General features: G+C 45.4%; 2 protein-coding genes across 7 annotated transcripts; both read right to left on the reverse strand.

The window, feature by feature from the left end:
* Positions 1 to 468: 468 nt before the first annotated feature.
* On the reverse strand, positions 469 to 2993 carry GNG13 (G protein subunit gamma 13). The gene is made up of 3 exons (XM_072878481.1): positions 2916 to 2993; positions 1630 to 1752; positions 469 to 574 (listed from the first exon to the last, which is right to left on the reverse strand). Exons 2-3 carry the CDS (start codon positions 1725 to 1727, stop codon positions 469 to 471), a joined length of 204 nt encoding a protein of 67 aa, XP_072734582.1. The 5' UTR covers positions 1728 to 1752; positions 2916 to 2993.
* A 3821-nt stretch (positions 2994 to 6814) lies between these two features.
* LOC140659163 (uncharacterized) lies at positions 6815 to 22898 on the reverse strand. 6 transcript variants are annotated; one of them, XR_012045000.1, is made up of 22 exons: positions 22787 to 22898; positions 22141 to 22235; positions 21906 to 22048; positions 21304 to 21433; positions 21048 to 21141; positions 20100 to 20250; positions 19555 to 19717; positions 18916 to 19041; positions 17611 to 17673; positions 16037 to 16159; positions 15515 to 15670; positions 14801 to 14854; positions 14318 to 14535; positions 13410 to 13486; positions 13124 to 13234; positions 12465 to 12551; positions 11483 to 11590; positions 11160 to 11281; positions 10818 to 10940; positions 9286 to 9328; positions 7407 to 9126; positions 6815 to 6971 (listed from the first exon to the last, which is right to left on the reverse strand). XR_012045000.1 is itself a non-coding variant. In XM_072878454.1 (20 exons), the coding sequence occupies exons 2-20, from the start codon at positions 22009 to 22011 to the stop codon at positions 9049 to 9051; spliced, it is 2133 nt and encodes a 710-aa protein (XP_072734555.1). In that variant the 5' UTR covers positions 22012 to 22235; positions 22787 to 22898; the 3' UTR covers positions 7389 to 9048. The 6 variants fall into 6 exon arrangements, 1 of the variants encoding a protein (XP_072734555.1); XR_012045002.1 differs by having other exon boundaries at positions 22183 to 22235; positions 22787 to 22884; XR_012045003.1 differs by lacking the exon at positions 22141 to 22235 and having other exon boundaries at positions 22787 to 22863.
* Between the last annotated feature and the right edge of the window lie 1387 nt (positions 22899 to 24285).

A 24285-nucleotide genomic window follows, 5' to 3' on the forward strand; every position in this document is an offset into this window, starting at 1 on the left:
ATATAAATAAAAAATAATCATGAAGTATTGTTCTGTTTATTTTGTTTATAAACCCTTAGTTGTCATATTTTGCCTGTTTTGCTGCAAAATTATATCCTACAATATACAAAAGAATATTTAAAGTCACTGAAAATGTTTTATAAAAGTTGTCTTCCTTTACCAGTTCAAACCTCTGCCACCTCGATGGCAACGGTGGCAGAGGAGAGTGGAGGTCTGCGACTGGGAACTGCAGCCTAACCCGGCAGAAACCTTTGCTGCTCCTGTCCCCCCCCACTGCCCACCCCCTGAGTTTTCCCCTTCCCCCCTGAATAAAAAAGAAACACTTCTATTACTAAAAATAATAAGACAAGATGAGGGTAGGGTTTTTGTTCAGGTAGTCATATTAGGAAGCTAGCTAATAAAAAAGTGTACATTCAGAGTGGGGGAGCGAGGGATGGGGGCAGCCGGTGTGGGCGGGGGGCCGACCCCTCAGAGGATGGTGCATTTGCCTTTCTCCACCCAGGGGTTGTTTTTCATCAGCTCCGGGTTCAAGAAGGGATCTTCTGGAATGCCGTCCTCAATCCACTTCACAAACCTGCGGAGAGGGGAGCGGAAGGGTGGGCATAGACCCTGCCCGGAGCGGGTTTGCGTTGCACCGAAGCATTTTGCAAATGTGTCACTGGGCGAGGGACACGGGGCAAGGGCTGGGCGGCCGTGTCTGAGCTGGGGGGGCTGCAGTGCCCGGGGTAAATCCTGCTCTGGGGGGCAGCGATGCTGGGGTGCACCCTGCTCTGGCAGGCAGGGATGTCGGGGGGCACCCTGCGCTGGTGGCAGCGTGCACGAGCCCCTGTGCATGAGCCGTACCAGTGCATGAGCTGTACTGGTGCATGAGCCCCCGTGCATGAGCTGTACCAGTGCATGAGCCCCCGTGCACCCACCTGGTTTTGGGATGGGGGAGCTGAGCACAAGACAAGTTTATAACAAGCCTTTTGCCCCCAGCGTCTGTAGCTGCCCGTGTGCTGCTGGCGTGGGGATGGCCTTTGCGCTGTGTTTTAAAAACTTCTTTGTTGAAGTTGCTCTTTTTCTGCTCCCCCTTCTAAGAGCCAGTGAGCGATGGGGCCACAGGCTGGGTTAACTGGGGGGGCTGTCCCAAGCCCCTCTGCGGTGAGGAGCAGTGATGTGCAAAACAGGGAGGGGAAATACCTTTCCTTGACTGTTTCCAGGTTTAAGTCTTTTGAGTTCTGCCGGGGGGTCTGCACACTCAGCCGGTTGAACCTGGACAGCTGGGAGGTCCCGGGGGGGCACCCCGGGTGTCAGGGGGTCCCACGGCTGCTGCCACGTCCCGGCCACCACCGGAGCTTGGGCAGCTGGAAAGGAGCTGGCATAGGGGGGATTTGCGGAAAGGGGCATGGGGGCTTTGTGGGCACCGGCACTGGGGCTTGGAGGGCTTGACGAACTGTCAGGGGACTAAAAACCTCTAAACCCGCCTTGTTTTGGGAGCCCCCAGGTGCTTTGGAGGGGGACGTTGGTGCTGGCCGTGGGGGTGGAGAAGAGCCGGACTCCGCTCCTGGCTGTGCAAAGCCGTTTCCCACTGCCGGGCTGGGCTGGGGGCACGGGAGGGAAGGGAGGGGAGGGTGGGCACCCACTCACTCGGGTATTGTCTTGGAGGACATCTCCCGCTTGTAGGCCAGCTGGTACTTCAGGCTTTCCACCTCCTTCTTCCACTGCGGGAGGTCCCACTCGTCCATGGCGGCAGCCGGGGGCTCTGCGGGGCTGCAAACGAGGACATTGGTGCCGTTTCCCACGGCCGCATCCTGCCCTGGCCCCCACAGCTCCGCACCACCCAAAGCGGGGTCCCCCAAGATGGGGACAGCATCCTGCCACGCTCCAGGGGTGGTTTCCAACCCCATGGCGGAGCAGCCCGTGGCTCTGGGAGCTTTTGGGGTTGTTTTCGTAAGGCAAAGGCTGCGCTTACCTGTGGGGTGCAAGGCCAGCCTGGCACGGGGCAGGTGCCTGGCACTGCCCTCTTGTAGCCATGCTGTGTCCGCGGGCACATGCAAAACCCGAGGACCTGGCCGGATTTGACTGCAATTTGGATGGTAGTATTGCTTGAGGTGGAGAGTGGCAAATAGCAACCAGAGGCTATTTGGGGAAGGGGGTGTGTGTGTCTGTCCTTCTCCTGCCCGGCCACGGCCCCGAGCGGGGCCAGGAAGGGTTTTGGGCATCCGCCTGGCTGTGTACGCAGCCCTGGAAACGGCTCGCGTGGACGATCACCTCTGATCTGGGGAGCAAGACCACCATCCACCCCCCCGCAGCAGTGGCCCTGGGTGCTGGCTAATGCTAGGGACATGCATGATAGGGAAACTGAGGCACAGCAGCTGATGGGACACAAGCTGTGACCGTAGTCACATCATGAGACCTTCTGCAAGCACCTGGCTCCCTGTCCCACCCCAAGAATTGGTGGCACAAGGGGACCTTCCCCTGCCCGTGGCCGGCCGTGACCCCAGACCCTCACGCAGCGGGTCAGGGCAGCACCCAGGGCAGCTGAACCCCAGGGACACCCACGCTCCCCATCCCGCACCCCAGACCAGGCTGCAGCTCCCAGTGCAGGGGCAGGCAAGGGTGCTGCATGCTGGGCACGAAATCCAGCCATGCGCCGGCACAGCTCGAATCCAGCCATGCACCGGCACAGCTCGGCAGCTGCATGGGCTGCCCCAGCCCGGCTTCTCCGCAGAGCATCCCCCGGAAAAATAGCCAGGCGTGGGAGGAGGGCAAGCGCCCAGAGCCCAGCATCCCCCGGCTCCTGCGGTCCGGCCTCCCCAGGGCTCCCGGTCCCCGCTGGCGGCTCTTCCGGAGGCAGATGGGGACCAGCATCCCCAACCCCGCTCCAGCCATCCCAGCAGCATCCCAGCGCCGTGGCCAAGCTTTCCACCTACCTCAGCTGGAAAAGGTGTTAGTGGGGAGCGGGAGCTGCGTCCGTCCCCGCCGGCTCGCCAAGCCGCCCTGGCCTTGCCCGCGCTGCCTCCCGCGAGCGCTCCCCTCGCTGTCGGCGAGCCCAAATCCTCTGTGTAATCTATTAATGCACGGCCAGTCCAGCTGCCTCCAACACGGCAGGAGCCGGATAATGGGAGCGTCCTCCCCCCCGCTGCTCCCGGGGGATTTGGCTCCGCTGAATGTGAGTGCCCGGGATGGAGGCAGCATCCTGGTACCCAGCAGCCGAGATGCCGAAACGGGGTTACCCCGGCCTCCCCTAGAGCCCTAAAGGACAAAAGGGCCCAAGGAGGAGGGGGGGGTAACGTGTGGTGGGACGCAGCGGCACCCCAGGGAGGCCCTTGCTCCTGCCTGCATCCCTGCCTGCATCCCTGCCTGCATCCCTGCGAAAGCCAGCCGCCCCCATGGGTTTCCCCCAGCTGCTCCCACTGTGCTGCCCCGGGATTTTTGTGTTTCCTCCCGCTTCCCTGGTGCTGGTGGAGCCGGGGGCAGGGAGCACCGGGGGTGCACCTGGGAAGGGGTTGGGGGGGGAAAAAAAAAAATGCAAAAAGTGAGGAGTTGGAAACTAAACATATGGCGGGTGAAGGGGCAGGGTCAGCACAAGGGGAAAAGTGCAACAACATTAAAAAATAATAATGTGTGACTTGACTTACAGGGAGGGGAAAAAGCCCGCTAATAGTTGTTAGCAGATTAAAGGCAACATAATTGATGCAAAAGCAAAAAACACAAAGAAGTGAGAAAAAAAACAAAAACAAAAACAAACCATTAAACCCCCCCACACCAACAAAAAAATCCAAAACACCACCTCCTACCCTTCATTAAACAACCAAAAAAACCCCAAAAAAACACACTTCAGGTAAGCTTTGCTGCTTAAAAAAAAAACCCCAACCAACCAAAGCAAGGTTTGCACAAAGCAAAACTGCCCGACTCCTGCCCGCAGAGCTCTTCCTTCCCGCCCGTCCGTGGCGGCCCAGGGCCCGTGACCACGCGGGCCACTGGGCCGCACGCCTGGGCTGGCCTTGGCCCATTCCGCCCCACGGAGCGGAGCCCAAAGGCAGAGCCCCCCCAGCTGGAGCCTCGGCTTGCGCCCAGGGAGCAGAGCCCCCGCGGTGCCCTGGGCAGGCGAGGACCCGGAGGTGAAATATATGTGTGTGTGTCCATATATACATACATATATATATATATACACATATACACATATGATATGATAGTGTGTGTATATACACACACACACGCACACACACACATAAAAAAAACCTGAGAGAGCAAGAGAGTGTGTGTGCGCGCGTATATACACACACACACACGTTTACTCATACACACACATATATATGCATATATGCACACAGTATGTATGACCGGAAAATAAATATTCATAGTATATGTATGCTTTTATGTAGATATAAGGTATAATTTATATCATATTTATATGTCTTATACATATTATGAACAATATATTATGTAATGTACATAAATATGATACATATATAGACATATAAAACATACGTGTGTGTGTGTGTATAATATATAAATATATATACACACATATATAAAATATATACATATAAAAATATATATTAAATACATATAAAATACATATATATATATATACACACATATATAAAAATACATACACACACACATATATATATAAACAACCCACATACATATTTTTTTTATATATATATATATATTTTATATATATATATATATTTATATATATATAACACATATATTTCTAGCGAGCAGGAGGCCGATGCCCTGCGACACCGGCTTGGGCGAAGGAGCGGCCACACCAGCCCCTGCCCTGAGACCACGCCAAGAGCAGGCGGGCGATGAGCGTGCGGGGCCGGGGCCGAGCGGGGCTCCCCTCCCAGCCCTCAGCCTCCGCGGGCGATCGATGGCCACAAGAGCCTCCCAGCAGCCTCATGGAGCCACCGGCCCTCGTCCTTCTGCGAGAGGATGCTGGAGTCTGGGGCTTGGCCAGGGATCGATGGAGCTGTTTGGGGCCGGACCCTGAGCCCGCTGCAGCCGCAGCACGAGGTTTTTCACCCAAAGGAAATAATAAATACATATTTTTTTATTGCCACACCGATGCTGGGCTTTTCTTGGTTGCAAACAGCCGCATGGCGCGGGGCTCCTTTGGGGCGGCTGCGGCTCGGGGCACGCTCCCCCTGCTCCAAACACCGCCGGCGCCTATTAACGAGGTCAGCGATACCGAACGCTGACCCGCAGATTATCTGGCTGTTGACATCAATCGTAATCTCCCCGCGCTGCCTCCAAACAAATATGGGAAAGGCTTGGCTTTAACGATAAAATGACACTGGAGACGGGTTATTGGATTTCCATGGATTGTTCCGGAGTCTGACGGCAGCGAGGGCTGAGCGGGGCTGGCAGGTACGGGGCAGAGCCCAGCGAATTTAGGAGCCACTATCGACACCAGCCCGAAGTCCGGGGGTTCATCGAGCTCATCCCTCCTGCAGGCAGCATCTGCCGGTGCCGGGCTCCCCTGATGCAGGCAGGGAGCCCCGTCTCGGCCAAGCAGGCAGGACCAGGGCAACGTCTGCCCAGCCCTCGGGGGGCCTGGGACGGATCCGGCCACGGTGGGTGGGCGGGCGGCAGCCCCCAGCATGGCAGATTGCAGGGCCCGCATTAGCTACCCCCACCGGCTTTGTAGATTAAAGAATTATGAACTCCTGAAGTTTTGCAATATTAATGATCGTAGCCATCTGTTAATCTGGCAGCCGGCAACAAGCTGGTTTTTTACTTCGCTTAGTCCAGTTATTAAAACTGAGTATTTTTGGCTTGGCAGGCAGCTGGAGGAGTCCTTTGTGTCCCAGGGTAGCCGTGCAATGACTTGCATCCCCTTCCTTAGTGCTGGCCCCGCGTTATTTAGGCGGGGGGAGAGGAACTCCGCTGGCAGGAGCTGGCCCGTGGGCAGGGAAGGGGATGCTGTGTGTGACAAACGTAGCCTGCTGCTACGCTGAGCACGACCCAGGGATGTTGTCTGGGGGCGGGGGTCCGCACCAGAGACGAGCCGACAGCCCCCCCCACCTCGCAAAGCCACCCCTGGGAAGCACAGGGTTTGCCCTCAGTGCCAGCTGCTAATTATGGCTCTCTTTGGGCTGGTATTTTCGATAACTCCATTCTCAGGTGCGCACTCCGAAGGGATAAACTCATTTAGCAGGTTAATTAGTGTCCTTGGTAGAAATGGTACCAGCACTCTCCCAGCCCACGCAGCAGACGAGGTTGGGAAGCGTAATGCAGGCAGAGGCAGCGTGTTTGGGGGTGGCCCTGTGCATCACCCCCAGCTCTGCTGCTGCTGTGGCCATGAACCTGCTCACTGGCACTTTTCCTGTACAAATCCACCATCACCCACACGGTTGAGACAGTAAAGCTGCCCACTTCACCCTTCACGGTCTCTCTTCGGATCCAGAAAGATCTCAGCCTCGTTGTCCAAGCGTAGGCTGTTGGGCTGTGCATCACCGTTCCCCCCTTGAGCAGAGGTGGAAGAGCCACACCGCTTCACTGGCAGCACAAGGCAGAGGGGTTGGTTTGTTTGTTCTTAAATATTACACTGTGAACTCGCCCCTCGGGCCTGTAAACAATTAGTTTATTAGCAATGTACTTCAGAACCCTATCCCTAATCAATGGTGATGCACATACTCTAACTGGTGATGCTAACTGCTGACCACAGCCAAGCAGCCCCTTGGCCCACAGGTACATTACGCTCCTGCACTCGATGAGGTTATTCCCATGCCAGACATTAAGAACATAAGACAGTTTCACTATTTTCAGATGAAATTTTACTTTCGATACAGGCACTTACTTGCAAATGTTCTATTTATTGTTTGGCAGTATCAGCTGTACGCACACTTGCTAAAACTGCAGAGTTCTGTTTGCTAAAATACAATATTTGGATGAGACAGCTCTAGGTGCCCATTTTCTTCTCCAAACGATGCATTTCAATTTTTAATGAGCTCTGGTCGTCTCAGTTGTACCTGGAGCAAAGCAGATGAGGAACAACTTCAATTTACCTTTGGGGTTATACGAGTCATAGTCTCAGGGTAGGGGGAAGATGTTTTCTGCTGTGGTTGACTGTAATGACTATACCTGTCTATCCAACCCATGTCCAAAGTCAAGTGCAGAGTCATTATCTATAGTATTATAGCATTATGTCATTATCTATAGTATAATCCTCACTCTAAGGGCTGCTATAATTCATTAAAATGCAGAAGTAGATAAATAATGAATAGATACGCTATTTACTTACAGTAAATAAGCAGTTCCTACGCTTTCCTTGTGATGGTAAATCCAGGCTCAAAGGGGTAACAAAACACCTGCCCCCACCTGCTCCCTCTCCCTCCTGCGCCCATTCCCGCACGGGGCCCCAAACACTACACCCAGATCAAGTCCAGTCTGATATCAGGGCTTACTTGGTTTTGCCGTTGTCTTTACACCCACAGCCAAGTGAGAAAGCACGATGTAACACCCTATGTCAGCATGCTCAGGGACGAACAAGATTTGGAGAGTTGAGAGCAGGAGGTTTCAGGGCAGTCAGCTGCCCAACCTCTCTGCGTGACTGGGAGAGCACCCAGAGAGCATCACGGGCCAGGCTGCAGGTGGAGAAAGGAAAGCTTTTACAGCAGGGCAAAGCAGAGAACGCAGATACAGCGCCTACAAAGACGACGAGTGTTTGCAGCCTCCCTCCTCCTCACCCGTAACAGGGACCTTCTACTGCTCAGGTAGATGAGGTGAGAAAGATCATATTATTAGGAACACGCAAGAAACATCTCTCTCGGAAACCGGGGTGAAACACCACAGTGCATCTTTAGTAGAACAGACCAGAACGAGATACCACATGGCCAGCCCTGCCAGCCAGCAGAACCAGGTTCCTGAGCATCAGGGGACTTCACTGACCTCTGCTTGTCCTGGCTGAACTTGAACAGCATGAGATAAAGGTACAGCAACTGTTTTAAAAAAACAAAACACCCACACAGAACCGACAACATAACGACAAAGTTTCTAGAGTTTTACTTAACATTGTGTTGATTTAGATACATGTACACTTTTGTAGAAAGCTTGAATAACAGCGTAGCTTATTTAGGGTAACAAAAGCTGCAAAAGCCACTAAAAGCCTTACATGTGCAAAATACAGTCATCACATTAAGATTTTATTCCCCTGACTGCCAAAGCAGACGGGTGTCATAGCAGGGCAAAGAAGAGTATAAACCAGGCTAGAAACATTTCTCTATTTCTACCTCCACAGTTGAAAAGTTAACTCTTAAACTTACCACTATAATAAGGATTTGAGAAACCCAGAGAGCCATCAGCACCCATCTAACAGTCACCTACCGCAGAAAATAAAAACAAAGCCCTGCAACTGGAAAACCCTGAAAACTAGATTTTTTTTTTTAATTATTCAAACAAACAATTTTTTGGGAACAATTAAATTTTTTTTTATTTATCAAATAAAACAAGCTATTTACTGCATCAGGCCTTCTTGAATCTAACCAGATTCATCAAGTAAGAAAGCTTCAGTTAATGTCCTTCAGCCTCAAGAGTGGTTAATTTTTTATAATTATACACTAAATAAGAGGGCGTGCAAACCGCATTTCGATGCATACTGTGTACACCTGTGGAGAGGCCGTTTTCCTTTTTTAAACTCTTGCTCTCTCAGCAGTTCTTCTGCTGCAGACATCTCGCCCACAGCACGTCTGTGCAACACAACAGAAGGAAAGACTTGCGGTGCTTTCTACTTCATCCATGTTTCTCTCCCCTCGTTCCCCCCGCTCAGCATCTCTCTGTAGACTGGCTTTTTAAAAACTTGAACTCGCTACCTCGTTAAACAACTGGTTAATACATGGACCTGCAAGAAAGAAAATTTCCAAAACATGTCTGCTGATATACAGCCACTGTTCACCATCTTAACCTAGGATTTCAGTTTTGGATTTGTCTGAAGTCAGTTTTTAGCTGAATGTTTTTGGAGATGACAACCAAAGCCGAACAGAAGGGAATCCAGGAAGAGATTTCTCAGATTAAGACAAATTGGAAAATATTCCCGAAGATTTTGCCAAATCACAGTTTTTCAAAAATGTTTATGAACTTCGAGACTTCATGATGAGCTGCGGTGCCAAGGGGCAGGTGCCTTAATCCCTGGGCAGAGGAAAAAAAATAGTATACTTCAGTAATTTTTATAATAAGGTTATAATAAATGACATTGACATATGAGATATTTGATCCATGATGTATCAAATGATATATTTAAATATTGATAAGTTTTGTTGTTAAATTCTAAAATACAGAGATACTCACTGCATTGTGAAAGAAGTTGCAAAGATGCTTTGCCCACGGACACCTGAAAAACAGATATAGGTTCTGAATCCATTGTCTCATAGGGACACAGATTCTGAATCCATTGTCTCATAGGGACACAGATTCTGAATCCATTGTCTCATAGGGACACACCTGCCCCCAGTTTCAGCCACTCTGGAGTTTTGCATTGATCAAAGCTTTACAAGAAGGCTAATCCAACAATTCACTTCAACTTCCAAACGGAGATGATTTCAGCGTCAGATGTAAAATAATTAAGACAAAGATAGACCATAAGAAACAGGATTTCACCTGATTCTCTTGGGTCACTGCTAGAGCATACTGTAAAGCCTCACAAAACAAAAAGAGACAATTAATGGAATTGCAAATTTGTTAAATACAGCTTAGCTCGTACACAGCTGAGTGAAATTAGGTGTTTTATTTTCTCAGCTACACACAGCAAAGGCTGGAAATAAGAAACAGACAGAAGCCTTTCACAAAGAAGGTCAACTTACACGTTCATGCTTTCCACTTAAGACAGCTACTAAGAAGTGAATTCTCAACATTACTCTGCTGCCATCACCTATGTGTAAATTAAAAGTGCCAGAGCAGGCAATTACCCTGCCTTCCGGTCTACAACCACAGAGTCAATTCATTTTAAAACTATTACGTCGATGTATTGAAGTCTATCACTCTAAAGCCTATAATGCTTTACTGCATAACACAGGAGAGCAAGGATTATACTTATCACCAGCTAGTGGTTTCAAAAGTGACACATCAGTGTTTTATTATAATGTATAACCTAAACAAACTACTCTGACTTTTTCACAGCTCTGTTTTCCCCACCCACTGAAGCTTTGTGCTGCTGCAGAGCAAGTGGTCTCTCTTCTTTTAAAAAGAGTATAAGAATGACAGGCACAAACTTAATGCTGTCCTCAGTTTGCATTGCAGTGCACATATGTTCCTGAATCTTTAGTTTTTGGTGGGCATCTACTCCCTCACCACCATCTGAAGTATTTCTTACACGTTTAAAAGAAACGTTGACATCTGTTCACTGTCATCTGACATTGTATTCTTGTAGATACACAATAATATACATTTTGAGCTACTTTCAACTATTTTCTCTAAATAAAGTTTTATGCAGTATTATGCCTCCTTAGAGTCCAGTAACTACTTTGCTGTAAGTCCTAATTAAGGTTTTTGGTTGTTGTTGATGACAATGATATTTAAATAATAGAACTAGACTGTACCATGTGTAATCTTGATGACTGGTCAGGGTTGCCAAGAGCAAATAACATGGTTTTCATAACACTGGGCACTGGGAAGCGAGAAGGCCATTTGGTTGCAACAGGTAACATAGAACAATTTCAAATCTACCCAAAACATCGTGTTCAGTATGTTTACCACTGCTAATAACAGGGAAGAATAAAAAACAAGGATGAGTTGTGAGTTAAGACTGTTAATTAAGAGAAAACTACCATCAGTGTTGCAACAAAATGATTTTCTGTTTGGCTACGATGAAGATTCACACTTACATATGCAGGTTCTCTGTAATAATATTCAGAGTGAACAGGCCAATGGATTGCATCTTCTTATGTCTGCATGTCAAGAACAGGCAAAGGAATTCACCCACGTACTGGGGACCGAGGTTTTGCCACCTAAGCAATGTGAAACCAGAAAACAGAACACAGCTGTTCAACAGAAACAACTTTCCTATTGATTCCCAGCATCTTATTTGCATTCTTGACTTGCCCAAAGCACTGGGCTGGCTGGTTTCAAAGAGCTAAGGATTATATCTCTGCTAAATGTTACTGCTGCAGGACTGCTCTTACTGTTTCCATAAACAGACAGGCTTCAGGGAGCAAGGGCTTACTCACAGTTTTAGCATTGTTGCTTTCTGACGATTTAGATCTCTCAAAATCAGGTTGACAGTGCCATGGAGAACATGTTCTTCATAGGAAAGATGGTCCAATAACAGCCTCAGAGCCCAAAAGTTATTCTAGGAAGAGACAAAATAAGACCAGTGATTTAACCTAATTGCCAATCATTTCTTAAAAAGCAGAATAAATTAAAGGTCAGCAAAGCTAAAGGGGAACAAATCCAAGTTAAATTGGTCTAAAATCTCCAAGTTGGTCTTACACAGATTTTAAATATCATTTGCTTTAATCTCTTAGAACAGAAATCAATATCTAGGACTCACCCCAAAAGCCAGGGCTATCTCTAAGAAGGAAGTCAAGTATGGAAGATCACAAAAAAGCATCTGTTGTACTGCTTGCACTGCGAGAATAAGACAAGCCTCATGGTGCAACTACAGGAAGAGATAACAAGAGACATACATTTAAAAGCCCACTTCCCCACTACTTGTGTGTCGTATCCAGTCAAACCAACATGAAGTTACTAGCATTCCAGTCAGACAGGTTGGATGTCAGACATGACATCCACAAGAATCTCACAAAGACCAAAAGAAGTGGGAATAGAACAGGTACGTTATTTACATAACATGTTTCACCTGGTGCTCTCAAAGTCCTCACAGAAACATGAAATCTCACACTGTCACAGAAGCAGAAGTAGAATTAATGGGAAAAAAATTTCTGGCCCAGTAGTCACATATTTGGAGAGTAAGCTAAATGTAATTTCCTCAAAAGAAGTAAAAGAATAAGATAGTTCCTTAGATGTATTGACTGTATTTAATAAAGAATACATTTCAGCCCATCTTTAAACGTGTTCCACTACACTTGAAACCATCATTCAAAACAAGTCTAGAAATTCTGGGCTATTCTGAGTTTTGAGACAAACACACTGTGTCAAGTCTCAAAGGACAGTCTCCAGTTTGAATCAAACAACACAAGATTACCCTGTGAGAAGTTAAGACAGAATCCATTATTAACAACCCTTCCACTTTAAAAATGCATAAATTTGGACAGTGATGAAGTAAGACTTGTTCTAGGTTGAAGATGGTGTGAGACCAGAACAGACCCTAATAGTTTTCCTACCTTCAGATATCTGCTCTAGCCTTTAGACTGTGCTAAGAACAGTCTTATGCTGACTACCCCCCCAAAAAAAAAATCTTCAAGCCCCCTCTTAAAAGCTTTTCATAATAATCCAACTGTTTTTAATACTACTGTATCTTCAAGCACAATAAAACAAATGGTAAATTTCCTTATTGCCATGTGCACACTTACATGAGGAGAGAAAATAGCAGGTGGTAAAGAAACATTAATTTTTGCCTTCAGTTCCTCCAAAAGGCCACCACTGGCAGCAAGCACTCCCTGCAACAGAAGTAATGAGTCACAAGTAAAGAGGAAGGGTGTCCAGACACACCACAAACAAACGGTGCCCAAGATGGTTCTTTAATGTGCTTTTACTTATTTTTTCCAGCATTTTTACAGATGAGGTTGACTGTTCAACATCATACTCAAGGAAAGCTGAGGCTCTACAGCACTAACTAAACCAAATCACATCACCTCTTCATTTTAACCTACTATGCTTAGGAGACAGTTATTTCTGTTCTCATTAAGAAAATACCCAGATACTGACTCTTTAGGACTATCCGAACACATTTTTCTTAAACTGCTTTCCTATCCATTTTGTTATCTGATCCATCTCAACATTAAAAGATACAGAATCAGTATTAGGCATTGAGCTGCAAGCAGATTTAATGTGTTTACTGTCGCGTTTAACACTCCCGAATCACAACATTCTGCAAAGTGTTACATTTGGCACCTACCACTGCAAAGTTAACCTTAGTATTTAGAAGAACGAGCCAATGCCCACATCAAATGAAGTCTTGTATAAAACCAAGACAACAGACTCTCTCATTTCACAGTATTGCTTCAGTTACCTTCTGAAAGTCAAGCGGTGGCTCTTTCAGGGATAGGGGATGTAGGTGCCCACTTTTTTCCAGCAAACTGCTACTACCCAAAATCATGATGAGGGAACTCCAGCATTTAGGCTGAAACACAGCAGAACATTTGTTTACAGAGTCAAATCCGTTCACAGAGGTGTGAAATATTCAGAGAGAAAAGGGTTCTGATAGTAAATCCTTGCATTAGAGAAGTAACTGCACAAAACAGGTAATATACAGAAACACTCGATGGGCCACGGAAACACAGTTTTAATAGACTCACATTCCTGTATAGTGACACATTGCTGTAAAGGAGCTTGAGCGCCTGCTTAATTAGAACACCATCTTTCAAGGGAGACCCTGCAAGAAGAAAAAAATCCAAAACATATTTTATATTCCCTGAATAACTCTAGTGTGAACACAAACAAGATACTAACTTAGTTACAGATATGTTTCTGCAGAAGCCTAATAAAAAGAGACAAATACGTGTCTACAGCTATTTTACATTTTTTTGTAGGTCCTGAATAGAAAAACAACATCAACTGTAAAATGCTATTCTGGAAAGCTGCAAAGAACTGAATACAATTTAGACTAAGCCATCGCAGCAGGTAACCCAGAACAAAGTCTTCATTATGTACATCACACCACAGTACAGTGCGATACACGCTATCAGTATCTCACACGTCTAAGAATTCTACTAGTAGTTGAACATCTCCAAAATAGATCTTTCATTTCAGAATACACCTTGACAAGCAGCACGCACCAAGACAGGTGATCACAGTTATCAGTGGCTGAACTAATGACAGAATGTAATACACAGATCGTGAAACCCTTTCCATCAGGAAGCTTTTATTCTCAAGGTCAAGGCTAAGACATACCATAATGCTAAGTTACACACTGCCATTGGTAATGCCATGATGTCACAGAGAGTTTTGTATTTCCTTTTAATAGGTTGCTTTCAGCAAAACAACTTCACAGCTGACAAAACTAGCATTTTGTGTGAAGTGTACTAAACAAATTCATGCTCAGATATAAAGGAATTCTTCCTGCCTAGTGTGACGTACCATGCTTTAGTCTGGACAATTTATAGTTGGGTTCAGAGTCCCCCAGAATGTTACTAGATTAAATGAAAAAGTAAAAGGTGTAATTAAGTAAGGTTCTAAACATACGTAAGCAAGAAACCACACTTGCCAACTGTAATCCAGGGCCCAGAGTCTAGCATATCCTTTCCAGTGGGGACACTGCCTGTTCTGAACATCTTCAGGTAGACCTCAAACTGAAAAGGCGTTATCCGGCAGGCAGTGCAGCAGGCGAGGCTATTGACGGGAAACAACAGCGAATGCGCAGCATCGAGGAAGTCTCCAGTTTTGCACAAATAGAATGGGATTTTATCTCGAAGGTCCCTTAACCTGGAAAGGAGGAAGAAATGAATATTTGATTTGCATTAACATGAAAGTTTTACAATACGTATGTATAGATCTGGTTATGCTTGACCACTAATAAGTTACATCCAATAAGGCAGAAGTTAGTTGCAATGCAGTATTGCTTCCACTTAGCAGACAGCTGCCGAAATCCTACGGCTTTTCATTCTGACAGTTTATTACACATTGAAGATACACAGACCAGGACACAATCTTAAGGCAAAGAAACAATAATTAAAAAAAAGCCATTTACCCTTTGGTATCATTGCATTTCACAGCTCTCAGGTAGCGAACAACTTCTTTATAGCTGGGGAGGAAAAAGAGGGTGAGTAGGAAGAGGAAGGAAGTGCAAAGCTATATACAGGTCAATCAAATATCTGCTACAATTAATGAAGCAAAACAGTAGATCTTCCCACACAAGAGACGTTGCACAATAGGATAGAAATACAACTGGCAGAAAGAGACTGTTGGAAATAAGTTCCAAGAAGCTATCCACAGATTATCTCTGTACTCTGGCAAAATAAGACAGGAGGTTGCCTTTCAATTTAATTCTTTAAGTGGACTGTATTCTTCTGAATCCAGACTTCTGAAGACCCAGAAACCAGAATGCACTTTTTTGTCTGTCTTCGACCTAGTCAGCCTTTGATGAACAGAATTTGTTTTAAACACCAACATCTAAAACCTACTGGGTTTATGGAAATAAAGAAGTTACCCCTTCAACATTCTTTCCTGGTCCTGAAGTGTTGAAAGGTTGATTCTACTTTGAAAAAACTTCAAAAAGCTACCGGCCTTGTTGATAAGAAGTAATGGGCATGAAAAGCTTCAAATGTGTCTTTGTTTTGTATGTTCCCCCATTACACAAACTGCAGATGTTAGGAAAACACTATGCTGCAGTCAACACCATGCAAAATGTAAAAGTTGAGTTCATAAAATGAAAAAATCTAAAACAAGACCAAACCAATCTTACTTCTTTTTGTCTACCAATTTCTCCACTCGAGCCTCTATAACAGGGAGTGTTTCCCACAGAAATACTTTTCTTCCTTTCTGTGTTCTTTGACCAGTGATGTTCTGCCCTTTTAAAACAGTGGTCAGTAATACATGGTCCCATGGCACAACATTCAAGCTGGAAGTACAAAAAGATAAAGTCATTTTTAACCATGTTTTGTTTGTACACCACAATTTATTTCCCTTGAGTAACGTGAAGATTTACCAATAAAACATTTTGAGGTTTACGGCTCACTTCTGTGGGGAAAAAAAAAAGAGGGGGAAAAAAAAGAACGAAAAAAGCTATATGGACAACAACTTAGCCAAAGCATCAAACAACAACTTTTCTTGTAAGGAAATACAAATACAAAGCAGCTAATACTGAAATCTTCCTATAAAATGCTCACACCTAACACTACCAGTGAAAGAACCATTCGATATAGCTGTTTTCAAACCAGGCAACTGTATAAAAATATATTCTGTAAACAAAAAACAAAGAACATACCTATTTGAGAAGCCAAAACAGTGACATGGAAGTGAGATGGACTGAAAAAAATTAACAAATTTTTCATACAAATTTTTTGGAAAGTCACACAACACCAGCATCCTCTGAAGTTGTGTTGTGATCCTATGTTTTGAAAAGAAAAAAAAAAGGAAAAATCAAAATCTCTTAAAATTGGATGAATTACTATTAAGTTGTTGTGTTTTTTTTTTTTAATCCTATGGGAAACTATTCTAGGGAAGTTTGGGGGTTTTTCTGGTTAAATGTCAGACAGTTTGGATCTATATTTAAATTTGTGCTTTAGGATTTGTAGTGAATAACAGTATTGCTCTTTTGTTATTATTTTTAAACACCAGTGAAACCAAGGTTCTGTGGTCTTAAGTTTTAAAACAAAGATCCCCAGTGAGCATATGTGAGAAATGCTGCAGCAACATATGATGAACCCAATAAGCAACCTGATCAACCCGAGCTCCTGGCAGCTTCACAGCTAGTGAAACCATTTTTGTCTTAACTGAAAACTGGAGATAAAACACTGACACAAAGAAGAGTTTACTCTTTTAAAATTGGGGGAGGGAGGCAAAAAAATACTTTAAAAGAACAGGAAAAGGAAGAAATTTTAAAAATTCAAGAATAGTAATTTAAAGTGAAAATGGATATAAGATTTAGGTTATACCAGTCACTAGTTTCAAATAAGAGGGGAGAATATATAATTGTTTTTGACTGCTCCCAAAAAAGTTATTTCTTAATTCATTAACCTTCTGTTGCAAGTGAATTTTGGGTTAAAGGTGAAATACAAAGCTAAAATGAGAACTGAATTAAGCCAAGTGAGCTAGATGTCCTCATTCATCAGCCTCTGGGGGAACTTTACTATGTTACATCCCTGACTACTCCATCCCAGTGGAGTACAAGGCTGCTGTTTTGATCTTTAACAGACACTATTTACTCTTTGGCTTAATAACCACAAGTAGCTACCTGACACCACCTTCTGGTCTGGCCTCACAGAACACTCCTAGACAACAGTCAAAAAGTAATCTATCTTCTTGGCTTTGAGTTCCCCATTGAGTTATTCTCCTTTGAGGCAACAAAGAAGGGTTTGTGAATGTTTATGTGGCTCTAAATAAGGCAGGTATTGCCCTTGTCCTTCACAGAAAGGAACTAATATTCAACAGAGCTTCTAAAAATCCTGATTTGTAGTGTACAACTATAGAACCGGATAGCACACCGAGGTCCCTGCTCATTAGGCTGACCAGTGCACGTTATTGTTTGTATTCTTCTGCCTGGCCCTACCCATCTGCAGTCTACACGCAGGCAGCAGCAGGCTACTCTTGCTCTGCTCAAAAAATACCTAAGACAGTACAGTGGGGTCGTGTTCCCTGATAAGGAGTTCCTGATGCTACAGAACCATGAGATTACACACCTGTGCAAGTTTACTTTTGGCTTTTAAGAGCTAAAGCATTCACTTTTTTCTTTATGCCTTTGAATAGAAGTCATTTGAAATGCATTTTAAATGCAAGCAGAAAGTTTGCAGTCAGCAACCATCCCACTGCCATCTCATCGTATGATAAGACAAGTCTTACCTTTGCAACAGACAAGGGACAGCGATCTTTAATGAAGCAGTATGACCAAGGTTTTGCCAGCTTCTAAGAGGGGAGGAAAAAAGCACTAATTAACATTTGTCTGGTTTTCCTGCCTTTTCCCCTTCTCTATACTCAACTGTTTAAGAAAACATTTTTTTCTTGAAAAGCATTGAGAGCTCTCATGCTAAGAAAATTTATTCTAAACAAGAGCTCAAAGTGTAAAACACCTTCTAGAATTAACACTGTTTTACAGCAGTACGTAATCAACTGAAGCACACCTCTCCCCCGACCCAAGCAGAATAAAGCGGTACCAAACCTTCTAACCTGCTGTATTAGACCATCACGGGCACATCTTTGCTTTTACAGGGCCTCTGAAGGGCTGTATATCATCATCCCATGGGAGGGCCAAACCACATCCCATGTAACTACAGTGAATGCTGTGGGACTCGCAATAAGCGTACAAAGAGAGACCTACCCAAATAATGTATATCCAGCCTGCTCCTTGCAAACCTTGACAGTTCCTCAGAAAGAATTGCAGAGGAGCTGCTGTTTCTGCCCTGTCAAACCAACCCAGACCATGTTTACATCTCCTTTATAAAAAGCCTTGAATTTAAGCCTCAAAATATTTAGGTTTTGCAAAGCAAAGCTCTGCAACCTTGCTCAAGCTACACAGTAATCAAGCATGAAACAGCCATGATACAAACAAGAAAACAAACAGCACAAGTAGAAGAGACTGAAGTATTTAAACTCTGTTTTTATTTACTTATTACGCAGTCCTCCCAGCTGACAGGTCAGCCTCCAGACTTACAGGAGGCATCTAAAACTTATTACCCAAGGAACATCACACCCTCCCTTCCTTCCAGTTCAGAAGCAGATGCTTCTTCACGCAATGCTGCTTGTGCACTCTCCGCTCAGGAAAGCTCCCCCTGCCCCTGTACCTTCTCCTGGGGAATTAACCCCTCCTGCCACCATCTGCTGTCTGATACCCTCCCTCCTCCCAGTTCCCATCTCAAATTCCTTCCCCTTGTTGGAGGATCATCTCCCCTCCTCATGACTCAATCCCGCTTAACTTCTTCCTCTCACCTCCAACCTTTAACCTTCTCTTTTACCCAAAGTTCTTCCTCATAACCAATCTCGTTTCTCCCTCAGGTGTACTCGTTTTCCTCTCCCTGTGCTGCAGTCAGGGCTGTGATCTTTACACTGTCGTTACTCTTAATAAATGAAAAACCAGAACTCTCTCACTTAGCCTCCTCCCTTTGAGGAGCAAATGAAGATTACACGCTAGATGCGGAACTGGATACTTACAAAGCAGGGTCTTTATGAAGTGCTATCTCTTTAGCTGCTCCCAGAAACATGACAGCGGCGGCTTTAGGACTCTCTCTTTCTGCCTGATTTAAAAATCTTGTTACCAGCGCAAAAACTCCAGAATACCTAAGAAAGTTAAGTAGTCTATAAGATAAAGTGCCTGCAATGATGTACTTTGTAAACAAACGGCAATTACGACCATTCTGCAGTTTGAGAGCAAATTGACTTGCCTTTCCTTGAAAAGCATCTATAATGTAGTGAAAAGGTCTTTGCACAACCATTACTTTAAGCATTTTAAAGGCACATGCCATTGAGTAAAAGCTGAGCCCCATCCTAAAAAACAAATTAGTAAAAATACAGACTTCACTTTTATGCTTTCCCACATTATAATAATGAGGGATATTATCAAGTCTCTTAGTACAGCACAAGAGATGTATTTAAAGTTGTATTAAAGATGTATTTAAGGGTGTGTTTAAACTACATCCAAGTGCAATTTAATAGCTCACTGGCCAAGTAAGTTCTCTCAACTATTTTTCTGCTGTATCAGGTGCCATGATTCTGATTATCACTTGACTAAAGGAAATCAAACCTGCACTGACTAGTATGTACCGCTAGTAGCCAAGTTCTGTTGTCACTTACTTGTATACAACCTCCATGTGGCGTGATCTGCAGATATTGCATTGCCCAGGAGGCAATTTTGGAAGGCAAAAGCATTCATGTTCTGTGGGAGGCATTCTTTCTCCAACCAGATACTTATTATATTCCACAGAAAGTTCCTGGATAAATTTTATTAGAAGACTTCCTAAGAGAGCAGACAGATGTGAAACTGTTAGTGCAATTTTTTTATTTTTATTTTTTCAAAACTAAAAGAAACAAAGACAATCATAAGCACCCCATGTAAAATATTTAGCAAGTAACTTGCACCCAATCTTATTGGCCAGGAAAGCTTTCTTGCTTCTTCCAGAAGGAGGAAAGCAGGAAAGTACACAAACTGGAGCTGCAGACCTGTGTCTGGTCTAAGGATGGCCCAGAAAGAGAGTAGCAACAGCAAGCTGCTACCTCAAAAATTCACCAAGCCTTCACAAGGAGAGTTGTGGACCAGGCAAGCTGTCCATCAAGCCACAGACCAAGTAGCCACAGCGAGCCACACATCTCCGAGGATAGTATGAGAGCATAACGCTTACCACCATGCCGAAGGTCTGCGTCTATATCTGTGAGCTCCAAATTGAACATTACAAGAACACCAGCCAAGGCAAAGTCACGTTGGTCCTTCCAGAATTTGCTTTTGTTGTGTGCATTGCAGTGACAGAGGGCAGGGGTTGTCCAATTCTGGCACTATTTCATAAAACACAAAAAACAGGGAAAGGTTTGGGTTTTTTTTCCTTGGTTTTTTTTATTTTCTTCCTCCAGTTGAGCAAATCAAAAGTTAGTTCCTCTGAGTGAAAGACTACAAGCCATTTCATCCTTTACACACCTAGCCAAAGCCACAGTGAAGTATTCTGACAGTCAGGGCAAGAGGCCAATATGGCAATAACTCGATATCATGGCTAACAAAAACCCAAAGCCAAAAAAAGCCCATAGTAATTCACTGTCATTCCTGAATACCTTAGAGACACTTAGGACTGGCACCCTCCCCAGTATAAACTGGTAACAGAGCACTGTCTTTACATGTTTACCCCATCTTTGCTCACAGTTCAAAGTTTTCTGAATTCTAAGAAAAACCCAAACTAACAAACCCCACACATCCAATTCCACCAACTCACCCACTCCCTCACTCTAGGTTACGACAGTCTAAAAGTTTTACATTTCTCTAGTGCAGCGAGAAGCAAGTCTGATTTAGTAATCTGATTCCATGAAATACACTGTGTGCCTAAAGCAAACAGGAGGTACATTTGCTTAAACCAAGTGAATGCCTACTCCAGCAACGGGCTGGACTACTAAAAATAAACCCAGACAGGGATCACATTTCAGTAGGATTGTGAAGCAGACAGGTATCAACCTTTAGTCAAAATAATCAGCTTTCATGTATCATTTATTCTTTTAGTGTGCTTAAGAGTGATTTCTTTTAAAAAGACTGTTAAGTAAATTAGTTTACTCAAAGTTGTGCATTTCTTGAGTACAGCTCTTCTTACCTCAGAAGCCAGTTTATCACAAATGTAGCAGTAGCACTGATTACAAATATCAGCATTTTTCCCAAGGGGTGAGCATGTATCACATTCCATTCGCCTACAGAGTTGAAAAACAGAAAGTTATTTATAAAACAAGGTACATACTTCTCCAACTCTACTTCTGCTTTCAGCTGTTAAAAAGCTAACAAGGTTACTTGACAAGATGGACTAAATGTGGAAAAGGAAACCCCCATATTAACCTCCACATCACTGAACATACTCAAACGGGTGCATTGTACAGTCATATCTTGCATGAGGCATCACTTTTGCTTGTTTACAGAAAGTAACCATTAGTTCGCATTCCTCATCCACAACTTCTTCAGATTTCTCCTCTTCCAGGGCAGACTTCTCTGAAGAAAAGAGAAAACACAGTGTAAATCACTATAAAGGTAACTACAACTTGATTAAAATTCCACCAGCTATTGACATTTATTTTTTAAAAACACCTTAAGGCACAAGTTTTCTTATGATTTAATATGGTGCCAATAAGACTGGTGCAGTGGCCTAGGACAAAAAGCTTGCACACACTATCAAAACAGAGGTAATTTAATCAAAAAGGATCCAATCGACATTGAAAAGGCCCAGTCTCAGCTAAGTTTGTAATAGTTTGAAACAAACAGCAGTATCCTTTAAGGTAGTTAGTGCTGTCAAAGAAATCCTCAAAGTTACGACATAACCAGTTCTTCCTGGTTTTATTTATTTTTGAAGTACTTTGTTTTTCTAGCTGCAGAAAGACACATTTCGAGCACATGACATAACATTTGACTTTGGTTTATTCAAAAGTTCTTCACAGAACTTCACTGACAAGAGCACAGTACTTACCCAGTGGGTCTACTAACAGAACTGAATTCCCAAGCGTGCTCTCAGCTTCATCATCGCTGATCAGGATTATGCTCTGCTCTTCCTCTTCTCTTTTCGATGGCCCCATGGTTATTGAACTCCAAATGGAAGGAACTACTGGGCAGCTAATAGGAGACAAGGATAGTTCCCACTTTGAAGGTCCTTTCCTCAGGAAGGGAAGAGAAAGACTTCTTCAAGACACAAACTCTTCATCTACATTGAGCAAGTTACATTAAGGACAGAAACGTTCAACCCTTACTGCAGTCAGCAGCTCAAAAAACACTGCCGCTTCCATCCAGAGCTGAGAGAACCCTAAAAACAAGGAGGTAGGAAGAGCAGAAAAGAAAAAGAAAAAAAAAAAGGAAAAAAAGAAGAAAAAAACCAAAGGATGAGACATTGGATGGCGTTCCTTTGGTGGGAGCACCCTTGAAAGAACTACCTCACGATAACAGCTATCGTTAGTCACACGAACTTCGCTCTCCCTTGCAGGCTGCGTGCTGGAGGCCCCAGAGGTGCCCAGCGCAGACCCGCCTGCTCCCCCCCCCACGCTCCCAGCCCCCCGCCCGCCCACAAGCGCACCCCCACTTCACCCCGCCTCCCCCACCCCCTCGGCCCTCACGCAACAGCCCCCGCCCCTCCCTCCCCCACCGTCCCAGCAGCCCCCAACCACCCGGGTTTTCCCCTCCCCAAGCCCCACGTAGCCCCCTCGCCCCCAACTGCCTCCTTCCCCCGCCTCCCACTCGGCCCCGACCCACTCCCCACCCAACCGCCCCCCCCCGCCTGCTTCCCCTCTCCCCGCCAGCCCCTCCCATCACGACCCACCCCCCAGTTCCTGCCCATTCTCCCCGGGCGCTCCCCCTCACCGTACGACCCCCAGCCCCGCTACCGTCCCGGTGGGCCCGAACCGCTCCCGCCGCCTACGAGCCGCTCAACCCCGCCACTCTTTGAACGAACAAGTGCTTCCGAGGCGGCGACCCCGGAAGGGGTCCGCGCGGTGACGCTGCCTCCCCGCTACTTCCGCCCTGGCAGCGGGGTGGCAGAGGTGCGGTGGGGCCGCCATATTTGTTGAGGGCAGGGGCTGGGTGCCTTACGCCTGCGGGACGCAGGGGCTGGTGTGGGCCCGGGTCCCTCTCCGGGCGGCTCCCACAGTGTTTAAATAAACCCTTCATCCTCCACAGGCTGTAGAACGAGAGGGAAGTCGGCATCAGTGCAAGGTCCTGTGGGTCCTCTGGACGCGTGAGGCCCTGCAGCAGGGGATGAGGGAGGTCGCCTGCCACACCTCATGGCAGTGAAGCCCCACTGCGTCTCCTGTGGCCTTTTGAGGGGCCTCTCGGTGGCCCAGGTCCCACAGGTGACAACCTGCACGCACCCCTGGCAATGTGGCCCCAGATGCCTCCCCACAGCTGGGAGAGTTGCTTCCCCTCCAGTCAGGCTGGGACATGCTTGACCCAAGCCACCGTGGCCAGCACAGCAGCTGCTGGCGGAGAAAATGGTTTTAGTGCGTGTGGTCATCTCTAATCGCCACGAGTTCTGTCACGACAGGCTTTTCCTACTGCAAAACCCAGCAGGAGATCAGCGAGGAGAAGGCCACATCCAGCCGACGTTCAGGGTGGCCCCAGTAACACTAGATGGTACCAGAGCTCCACACAGGACCCGGCCGGACAGAAAGTACCTCAAAAATGGCAATTCTGAACCATGGAAAGCTGAAGATGTAAAGCTGCAATATATTAATACGCTGTTGGCAAAGTAGTCGCTTTTTCTATGGGAAAAAGCGGACAGGGGAGTTGCGAATAACATAAGGACATTTTTCTGGTGTTCAGGGCAACAAGTGTAACGTACTATTTGTGGTTAAAAATTATCAGCAAAGTGAAGGTATTACAGCGCCTGGCAGGGAAGCATTTGAAGACTAATTCTCAGGGAATTTTTAATTACTAGTAATTAGTTAATAGTTAAGGAAAATCTAGGAAGTATTTTAACTTAAGCAGAAGCTGCCGTTAAATCATAAAAATGAGGTACATTCCTGGTATCGTTAATATTAGGAACTACTGAAGCAGCACTCAGAATACTATCACCTTTTTCTGTAAGTGGCTGCACACATTGCAACGCGCTGCCTGAAATATTCATGTGTTTTAAAAAAAAAAGTCTTCCTGCAGATGAATATTTATTCCATGAATAATCTTTAATGTCTTCGTAGCTTTCAACACATTTGGGCAAAATGTTTCAAGTTTCTGTGCTTACAATGAAAAATCTAAACCCGACACCTAAATAGGTGGCCTGATTTCAGCTGTATGGAGCACTTTCAGTAGAGACATCATTTCCTTCATATAGTTGCCTCTGTAGCATGACAGCATTTTAGCAGCCT

The sequence above is a fragment of the Ciconia boyciana genome, chromosome 13, assembly GCF_034638445.1.
Source record: "Ciconia boyciana chromosome 13, ASM3463844v1, whole genome shotgun sequence".
NCBI lineage: Eukaryota > Metazoa > Chordata > Aves > Ciconiiformes > Ciconiidae > Ciconia > Ciconia boyciana.